The 10,131-nt window shown below is 47.2% G+C and overlaps 1 protein-coding gene across 5 annotated transcripts in view; it reads right to left on the bottom strand.

Moving 5' to 3' along the window:
• PRELID2 (PRELI domain containing 2) overlaps window positions 1-9,868 on the bottom strand; it is a 42,659-nt gene extending 32,791 nt beyond the window's left edge. For 2 of the 5 annotated variants that reach the window (XR_003943119.1, XM_030212001.1), the window contains exon 1: window positions 9,597-9,867. Coding sequence is in view for 2 of the 5 variants with exons in the window: in XM_030212001.1 (XP_030067861.1) it covers window positions 9,597-9,671 (75 nt within the window). In the remaining 3 variants the exon portion in view is untranslated. Of the gene's footprint in view, window positions 1-9,086; window positions 9,331-9,596 lie in introns of those variants that run through there. The other 3 variants (XR_003943120.1, XM_030212000.1, XM_030212002.1) reach the window with 3 other exon arrangements.
• Between the last annotated feature and the right edge of the window lie 263 nt (window positions 9,869-10,131).

The raw sequence follows: 10,131 nt of genomic DNA on the forward strand, positions 1-10,131 counted from the left end.
TATGAAGTGTATTCAATCTTTTTCATTGCTGTAATGAATAAAAGGAAAAAAGAACTGAGAGAGAGAGAAGGGAAGACTGAACTAAGCGCCGAGCCTGCACACTTTTCACCGCTGCTGCCGCCATAACCCCGACGAGGTAAGATGATGACTTTTAAAATTCGGAGGGAGGGGGCCTGGAACTTGGGAGGGGGGAAATACACCACCTGTAAAAAAAAAAAAAATTCAGCATCCCCAATCATTTTGAAAAGTTGGCTCCTATGCCACGGAGTCTCACTAAAAATAAAAACCACACTGTAATCAGTTTTCAAAGCAGAAAACCCACAATGACTTCTAGCACTGTAATCCCAAATTCTCACTAGGCAAGAGTGTGAATGTGTGGGTGGGGGGAGGGGCATCCTCTCACACTGCCTCACAGGCCACAGCAGCATTCAGACCAGTAATGTAAAGTAGAAACACTATCAGCATGTCCCCATGCTGTCACAGGACTGACTACTGCTGCAACTCAAGCAGAACAAGGGCTGTGGGAACCAGGCACAAGGAGACATCAGATGGTCTAAGGATGAGGTGTGAAGGGGGGGGGTTGTTCCTCAGAAGAAACATCCCACCCCTTGTTCTTGCATCTCTGGGAGCTTAAAAGCACCTGTCCTAAATCATGGCCATAAACCATCAGGCATGGCTCAAGTCTCAGTCAGAGCACAATAGCTTGATTCATTATAATAATGAAATCATACAGATATAGCTATAAATATACATAAATACACACAGATGTGAAAGCAGACCCAGAAGAAACATAAAAATCGTGTCCTGTTTTCATTGCAAAAATGTGATTTCTCTGTAACACCATGCCTTTTGTCATGGTCACGGATTAATTTTGGAAAGCGGCTTTACAGAATCACTAATATGCAGTGGCCCAGGAATTTACGGATATCCCATAGCCTCTGTTGAATTCCAGTCTTGTCAGAGAAAAAACAAAGGAGCGGCACCTCAGAAAGGTTTACTGCTCCAGTTCCTTGTGTACAGACAGCCTGCCTCTGGCGCAATGCTGCTGGAACTTTCACCGACACACTCGCATCTTTGATGAACCCGCCCGTCGCCTGTGCTACACCACTATTCATTTTACAGCCATTTGCCCTCAGCATGAAGGCCTTTTTGTACAAGCAGTTAAAAAATGGATTGTCACTGGGAATAGCTGGAAAGTGCCTATTAAGGATGAGGCAGCCCTTACGTGTACCTCAGGCTCATGACTACACCAGGGCAAAGGGAACAGAGAGGAAGGAAAGGCTTCAGAGCACTACACGCACATTCCATTGCTACAGCTTTCTATACAACAGCCACAACTAAATGCCCTAACCCCCAAATTCTGTAAATGGCGCCTTAAGATGTGCATGCTAATTTGGCCACAAGGCCAAACTGCACACAACTTAACTGATTAACAAGTCAATCAGTGTCGATAATTGGTACTTAACCAATTAGGGGCAATAATCAGTTTTAATTAGAATTTACACACACAACTTTCTAGGGGCCAGATGCACTAAGGTCCTCGAAAGAGCCCTGCCCCTACCGATTCCACAGCGAATCGGTAGGGAACGGCCATGCATCAAGGAAATGGAATGCAAATGAGCTGCTCGTTGTAGCTCACTTGCATTCTCTATTCCCTCGGAAGCCAGTCGGCCCGTCAAGCATGCGCAGAGCAGTCAAGTGTTATGCTGGCTGCTCTGCGCATGCCGTCTTTCACTATAAAAAAACACACACACAAAAAAGGACATCTCTGACGGGCAGCCAAGGACGTTCTTTATAGACGTCCTTCACTGAACCCCCCCCCCCCCCCAAAAAAAAGGACGTCTCTGACGAGCACGGCCCGAGAAATGGACCGCAAAGCACCCCTTCTTTGTTCTTTGCAGACCCACAATAGTTAAAACTGCAGCAGCACGGCAACTTTATGCAGCACGGGTAAGAAGGGGCTCTGCTCTTCTGAGCACTTGTTGGACTTTTTTTTTCCCCAGTCTCTCAGCCAATCACAGCTAAACGCGCTGTAATTGGCTGAGAGGCAGACCAAAGAGCTAGAGGACATCCCCCACAAGCGAGGCGAATGTGTTCCACAGCCGTAGAAAAGAGAAGCAACTGCCCTCCGGCACTCCCATGCTATTATGCTTTCGTAAGTAAGCAGCATAACCTAAATATTTTTGCTGTTTGTAAATAAACCCACTGGATACCAAGCGCACGGAGGAGCTGCGCGCTGCAGGTTTTGGTTACTCTCCTGTTCTGTTGGCAAAATCTGCAGACTTTTTAAAAACAAATTAGCCTGACAACTTAAAACATTTTTCTACGAAGCGGTGGACCTTATGCATGGCTTCTCTCATTCTCTGCATTCTTAAGGTGAAGCCTCGTGTCGTGCAGGAAACAGGCAAATCTCTCATCCTACTTGCAGGGTTTCTTTTTTTTCTTTTTCCTTCCGATTCCCTCACAGCAGCCGTTAGGGTTTCCATGGTAAGGGAATCGGAAAATGGTAGTGCATCCCATTACAATACGATTTATACACATTATAATACTAATTTGCTCATCTGCATTCCGTTTTCATTAGCTGCTACCCAGAAGCGTAGCCAGGTGGGGCGCAGGGGGAGCGGTCGCTCCCCTAAACAGCTCTTTTAAAAAGTGGCGCCTATGCGCCTCAACCGATAAATATATTTTTTTCTGCTCCCTCTTCTTCTGCCGGCGCTCTCCCATCCGTGATGTCACTTTTTACTTCCCGATGCGTTCTCCCTCCTGCGCCAGCGATTATCATTCAGCCTGCCAGCATCGGGGCTTCTGCTGCTTCTCCTCCTCAGGCGCGTGTCCCGCCTACTCTAAGCAACTTCCTGTTTTGCGCAGAGGTGGGATGCGCGCCTGAGGAGAAGCAGCAGAAGTCCCGACGCTTGCAGGCTGAATGATAATCGCTGGCGCAGGAGGGAGAACGCATCGGGAAGTAAAAAGTGACCAGAGACGGGCAGAAGAGAGAGTGAAGCCAATTTGTAGTATTATGGAAGGAAAGGGGAAGACGGCAGGGAGCTGGATGGGAGGGTCAGAGTGAGAAAGGGAAGGGACACGTGCTGGTTGGAAGGAGGAAGAGAGGGGCTCGATGAAAAAGAGTCAGAAAGAAGGGGAGGAGAAAGATCTGGAAGAGACAGTTACTAAATGGAGAGTGGGAAGGGACAGGTGCTGGTTGGAAGGAGGAATAGAGGGGACAAATACTAGAAGGAATGGTCAGAGAGAAGGGGCAGGTGCTGGAAGGAAGAGTCAGTGAGATGGGTTAGAAAGGGGACAGATGGCGAAAGGAAGGTGGAAGAGAAGGGACAGACTGGAAAATAGGGAGAAAGGGGGCAGGCATTGGATGGAAGGGGAAAGAGTGCAGGCTGGATGGAAAAAGTAGAGGAGGCACACACTAGGTGGAAGAGGGTTAGGGGCAGACACTAGATGGAAGTGGGGGGGGAGAGAGGGGCATCCTATTATTTCACAGTTGTTGTTTTTTTTGCTAACTCTCCCCCCTTTTCCAGCACCTTCTCTTTCCTCCCTACTGTACAGCACCTTCTTTCTATTTTCACTCCTCTACCCAGTATATTCTCTCTTGTTTTATCTCACCCCCTCCAGTATCTCTCCCTAACACTCCATTCAGCTGGATGGAAGGGGATAGGCCTCTAAAAGGGTTGAGTGAGGGCAATTGCTGGCTTGGAAGAGGGAGGGAATCTTGGAGGATGCTAGAATTAAAAAAAACAGAGGAGGGTACTGGACATTACACAGGGATGAGGACCAAGAAGGGGTATGCTGCACATGGGAGGAGTAGGGATATAGGGGAGATGCTGACATGGAAAGGAGAGAAGGACAAGGAGGAATGCTGCATACGAGGGGGGAGTAGGGTGTCAGGGAGAGATGCTGGATGGAGGTGAGGGAAAGAGGACATCCTGGACGGAGGGGGATAAGAGAAAATGAAAGAGAATATACTGGTCAGAGTGAAAATAGAAAAAGGGTGCTGTACAGAAGAGAGGAAAGCGACGGTGATGGAAGAGAGGGGATAGCAAAAAAAAAAAAAACTATGAAATAGGATGAAGAATGGGAGGGCTGGAGTAAGGGAGATGAAAACTATAGGCAGATGTGGTTAAAAATAAAAAGGAAGATTGAAGACTGAGTAGTAAAAATGAATGAAGTCTAAGAGGCAGAAAACTACATGAAGGAAAGCTGAACGGAAAAGATCAATTCAGAGGTGGACATAGGAGAGAAAGTGAAGAAGGCAGGAAGGGAGAGAAGAAGTGGCAGATGAACTGGAGATTTTTATTTATTTATTTGTTGCATTTGTATCCCACATTTTCCCACCTATTTGCAGGCTCAATGTGGCTTACATTATTCCGTCATGGCAATCGCCATTCCAGAGTGAGAGATGTAAGTGTATTACATAGAGAACATGCATGACAAAATAAAATTAAGCAAACAGGTATAAAGAGATCATATTCGGAATAATAGATAAAGTGGTAGTGCGCTAAAGTTCATATGAAGGATCGTTGAGGTTATCTGATGCTGGGGTCCACCATGGGAGTCAGCACCCAGGAGGAGGATCTGGGTGTCATTCTGGACAATGTGCCCAGTGTGAGGCAGCAGCCAAAAAGGCAAACAGGATGCTGGGAATTATAGGGAAGGGGATGGAAAATAAGACAGTGTCTCTGTGTCACTCCATGGTGCAACCTCACCTTGAGCATTGAGTTCAATTCTGGTCGCTGTGTCTAAAAAAGGATGTGGCAGAATTGAAGGTTCAAAGAAGAGCGACCAGGGTGATGGGGGAAGAAAGTTAAGAAAAGCCAGAAACTGGAGACTGAGACAAACATGACGGGAAAAAGAAAACAAAATGACCAAACAGCAAAGGTAGAAAGAAAACATTTATTTTTAATTCACTGAATGGAAAATGTCAGTTTTACAGTAAGTTTACACTGCTTTCTTTATATTTTGCAGAGTGCTGTTATGATTTCTCTTTCTCTAGTGTTGAAGTGTGGCTTCTTGGGTTTTAAGTTTAGTGTAAATTATTCATATTTTAACTTTGTGGTAATTTATTCTGTACCTAGCAAGGGTGTTCAGTGTTTGTGACTGAGGCCAGGTACTCTGTTTGCACCTAGTTTCTGTTTAAGCATCTGTAAGAATTCAACTTGTTCCAGTTTTCTAATGGGCATATTGATGTTCTAGTTTCTACTGTAGTATTTCCTGTGTTGCATTTTTCTAGATAAGGTCTTTGTTGTGTTACTTCTGTAAATCAGTGGTGTTATGGTCAAGTAGATTATATAGATTTTGAGTGACTTTTGTAGGCTTTGTATTACAGGTATAGCTGTTCCTCGGTAGAGTACAGGGGCATTCCTGCTAATGGTGTCACCAGACTCATGGCTGAAGAATGGAGTGTTGGTTCTCCTGAACCACAGAGGAAGGGCCAGCGCCAGTGGCACCAGCACTGCACTCTTCAGTCATGATCATGACAACACTAGCAGCACGAGCACTCCTGGTTGACAGAGTATGAAGTGCAGCTAAGTGCTAACGAGCCAATGTGGGGTGAGGATGCTCTAAGATAAGAGTGTGAATGGTAAATGACTGCAAATACTTTGCTTCATAGTTCAGGAAGAATTTAGTGAAAAATGTTTGGGCAATTCATAATGTGTTACCGCGCAGCATTCTTAGATGACTATCAGCTAACTAACCATAACAAAAATAATAGCAATTTTTCTATTGTGCAATGCGTTTCTCCACTACCAGGGAAGTAGACACATACTCATACTGTTTCCTGTGGTTTCCAATTTGACTTCTGCTAGTTCAGTTGTGTGATCGTTGCTGGCGCCTATTTTACAAAAGTCTGCTCCCCCTGACCTTAAAACCTAGCTACGCTTCTGCTGCTACCGTGACAGGAAAATGCCCTTTTGTGCATGTCCCTATTTACTACTTGCACATTAAACTGGCTACAACCATTTTAAAACCCACGTTGCTGGCTCGGAAAGCTTAGTGCATCTAGCCCTAGGTGTATTCTATAAACGTGGGCTCTTCCCCTCCCCCCCCCCCCCGGCCTCCACTGTGCCCAGTAGTGTCAGCCAGTGTTACCCTTTAAGAGCTAGATTCTATATATGGTGCCAAAAAAAAATTGGCACTGAAAAATACTCGCTTAAGCGGTATTCTATAAGCCACGCCTAAAATTCAGCGCAGTTTATAGACTAACCATTTAAACAGAGAGGTTGTAAGTAAATTTAGGCATCCCCATCTGCACCAATGAAAGTTTATGCGTGGAGCACCCACATTCTGTAATTACACATATAACTCGAAACCACGCCCCTGATCCACCCCTAAACACTTGCATGCGCTCCTAAGATACTCGCACAAACTAACTGACTAATGAGCTCTTAACCACCAATAACTGGGTGCTAATAACCAAATGTTAATTGGCACCCAATAAAATTTGCGGGCATTTGGCTGCGAAATATTGAGGGGCATAATCGAACGGGGACACCTATCTCTAACGATGCACATCTCTAAGGACGTCCCAGCGAAGGGGCAGGGAAACTCGTATTATCGAAACAAGATGGGCGTCCATCTTTCGTTTCGATAATACGGTCGGGGACGCCCAAATCTCAACATTTAGGTCGACCTTAGAGATGGTCGACCTAAATGTTGAAATGGTCGACCTTAAAGATGGTCGTCCCCTGGTTTTCGGCCATAATGGAAACCGAGGACACCCATCTCAAAAACGACCAAATCCAAGGCATTTGGTCATGGGAGGAGCCAGCATTCATAGTGCACTGGTCCCCCTCACATGCCAGGACACCAACCGGGCACCCTAGGGGGCACTGCAGTGAACTTCACAAATTGTTCCCAGGTGCATAGCTCCCTTACCTTCAGTGCTGAGCCCCCCAAAACCCACTCCCCACAACTGTACACCACTACCATAGCCCTAAGGGGTAAAGGGGGGCACCTACATGTGGGTACAGTGGGTTTTGGGTGGGTTTTGAAGGGCTCACATTTACCACCACAAGTGTAACAGGTAGGGGGAGGATGGGCCTGGGTCCGCCTGCCTGAAGTGCACTGCACCCACTAAAACTGCTCCAGGGACCTGCATACTGCTGTCAGGGACCTGGGTATGGCATTTGAGGCTGGCAAAAAAATTTTTTTCCTTTTTTTTTAGGGTGGGAGGGGGTTGGTGACCACTGGGGGAGTAAGAGGTCATCCCCGATTCCCTCAGGTGGTCATCTGGTCAGTTTGGGCACCTTTTTGAGGCTTGGTCGTGAAAAAAAAATGGGTCAAGTAAAGTCGACCAAATGCTCGTCAGGGATGCCCTTCTTTTTTCCATTATCGGCCAAGGACGCCCATCTCTTAAGCACGCCCCAGTCCTGCCTCCAACATGCCCCCGTTAACTTTGGTTGTCCCCGCAACGGACTGCAGTTGAGGGCGCCCAAAATCGGCTTTCGATTATACCAATTTGGGCGACCCTGAGAGATGTACGCCCATCTCCCGATTTGTGTCGGAAGATGGGCGCCCTTCCCTTTCGAAAATGCCCCTGATTATCTCCCAGAGTGCATATCTCAACAGGGGTGTGGCCTTGGGTGTGTCGGGGGGGGGGGGTAGTTATAGAATATTAACAGTTTGGGTGCTAGCATTTACAACTGATTTCAGCAGATGCAAGTCTGGCGCAGGAACCAGCATTAAGCACGATTCTATAAAGCGCGCACATATCCTTTTTAGAATCATGCTTAGCTCTGATCCAGTGGCGTACTGAGGGCGGGGCGGTGGGGGCGGTTAAGAGCCGTGCGGCTGTCAGCTCCGCAGGTTCCCCGCTCCCTCTGATATTACTTCCTGTTCTGGGGCATAGGGAGCAGGGAACCGGCAGAGCAGACAGCCTTGCGGCTGCTCCCAGCACCCCAGCAGATAAGAGCAATGCACGGGGAGGGGGGGATGTTTGTAGGTGAAGTGCCTGGGGGGGGCGATGCACCCTGGGTGGCAGCTGACCAAGGAACGCCTCTGATCTTTTTCATTGCCCATTTTTGAATGCCATATATAGCATCTGTCCCTAGGTGCCCTAACACACTTATGTATTTAACTGCTAATAAATGCCAATCACTAGCCACGAGCACCAGTTAAACAAGTTCCATGGGGATGTGACGGTATTCAAAAACTGCGCAGTTTACAGAACGAGGGGGAGACTGAAATATCTCTACTAAAAATAACATTTTATGGAGAAGAGGAATAGTAAGGTTGGAGTGGAGGAGTAGCCTAGTGGTTAGTGCAGTGAACTTTGATCCTGGGGAACTGACTGCAGCTCCTTGTGACTCTGGGTAAGTCACTTAACCCTCCATTGCCCCAGGTACAAAATAAGTACCTGAATATATGTAAACCGCTTTGAATGTAGTTGCAAAAACCTGGGAAGGCGGTATATCAAGTCCCATTTCCCCCTTTCATTTGTAGCTGTATAACTATTGAGATTCTGTTGCTACTATTTGAGATTCTACATGGAATGTTGCTATTCCACTAGCAACATTCCATGTAGAAGCCTGCCCTTGCAGATCAGCAACACGGCCGCGCAGGCTTCTGTTTCTGTGAGTCTGACGTCCTGCACGCACAGTACGTCAGACTCACAAAACAGAAGCCTGCGTGGCCGCATTGCTGATCTGCAAGGGCAGGCTTCTACATGGAATGCTGCTAGTGGAGGAGTAGCCTAGTGGTTAGTGCAGCGGACTTTGATCCTGGGGAACTGATTCCCACTGCAGCTCCTTGTGACTCTGGGCAAGTCAGTTAACCCTCCATTGCCCCTGGTACAAAATAAGTACCTGAATATATGTAAACCGCTTTGAATGTAGTTGCAAAAACCTCTGAAAGGCGGTATATCAAGTCCCATTTCCCGTCCCATTTAATTACTTGCCTGTATTAAGAGATACAAAAGTTTAGGCTATTTCACAGCATATGACGAAAAAGCCTAGGGAAACACATACACGCCACGCGCCACCCCCCACACAATAGGCATCCAGACCTCCCTTCCCGTCACATATCAGCAAAGAAAGTTCCAGCAATGCAGCTGCCCTGCTGGTTCTTCGTTATTTTACCTTTAGGACTTGTTTTTTATTGTTTCAAGAATATTGTAGTGGAATGATCTGCTACGTGCATTCCTTTCCTTGAATCCTTTGTTTTTAGGAACCTGTTATGTTCTCCACTTTGAGCATTTGGATTTAGGGAGTTACACATCAAAGCAGATAATTAAAAACCCGGATCTGAGAAGGTATTGCCTTGGAAAAGTTACCAAAAAATGCATTGTTAGTCCAATAAAAAGATGTCGTGTTCTTTATTTTATTTCTATTTATTACCGTAAAAACCCGAACAATAACGAAGACAAAAAGTGCTTTGCAGTTCAAGCGCACGGTAAATCCTATTACGTGATCCCGATCCACCTGAAGCCCGTAAATTAAACGTGCACGGAGACTGGGAACTGCAAAATCCAGAGCAGAGGACAGAATGGGGCCAAGTTTTGCTTCTTGCCCATGCAGAGATCAGAGAAAGCAGAGGGGAGGGGAGGGACAGCTACTCCTTACCCCGCTCCTTCTGCACACGCCTCTTACCTTATTCAGGAAGCTGGAGACTACGTGCTCGAAGGGGTAGCGGTACACCGTGCATGCTTCTACCGTGAAACCCATGGCTCGGGCCGCTCAGACGCTTTCTCTCTCTCCCCTCCGTTACTTTGTTGGGGGTGGGACTCAGTCTTCCTGCTCCGAGCCTAAGCTTCCCCCCTTCTAGGTAAACGGGTGGGGGGGGGGGGCGTGTCTGCTTCAAGTGTGGCTGGAGGAAAGGACAGAAAGAAAAGCGGAGAGCCACGTACGGCTCTGAGGGAGGGGGAGGGGCCCAGACTCGGAATTTTTAAAAGAAACTGAAAGGGAAACCGGAGCCCCGAATGGGCAGCTGCAGGGAAGGGAGGCGGGGACCTGCCAAGCTTCATCAAATACAGCCACCTGAGGGCAGGGGGGCGGGGAATTAAACTTCCTTGGTGGGAACTGGTGCTCTCTGCTGCCGGCGATAACTGCTAGAGGGCAGGGCTGAAACCCACAGAAATAAACCCAACTCCAACTGACACAGTCCCCATCCTGGCTGCCTTCTCCT

This window comes from Microcaecilia unicolor, chromosome 8, assembly GCF_901765095.1.
Source record: "Microcaecilia unicolor chromosome 8, aMicUni1.1, whole genome shotgun sequence".
Classification (NCBI taxonomy): Eukaryota; Metazoa; Chordata; class Amphibia; order Gymnophiona; family Siphonopidae; genus Microcaecilia; species Microcaecilia unicolor.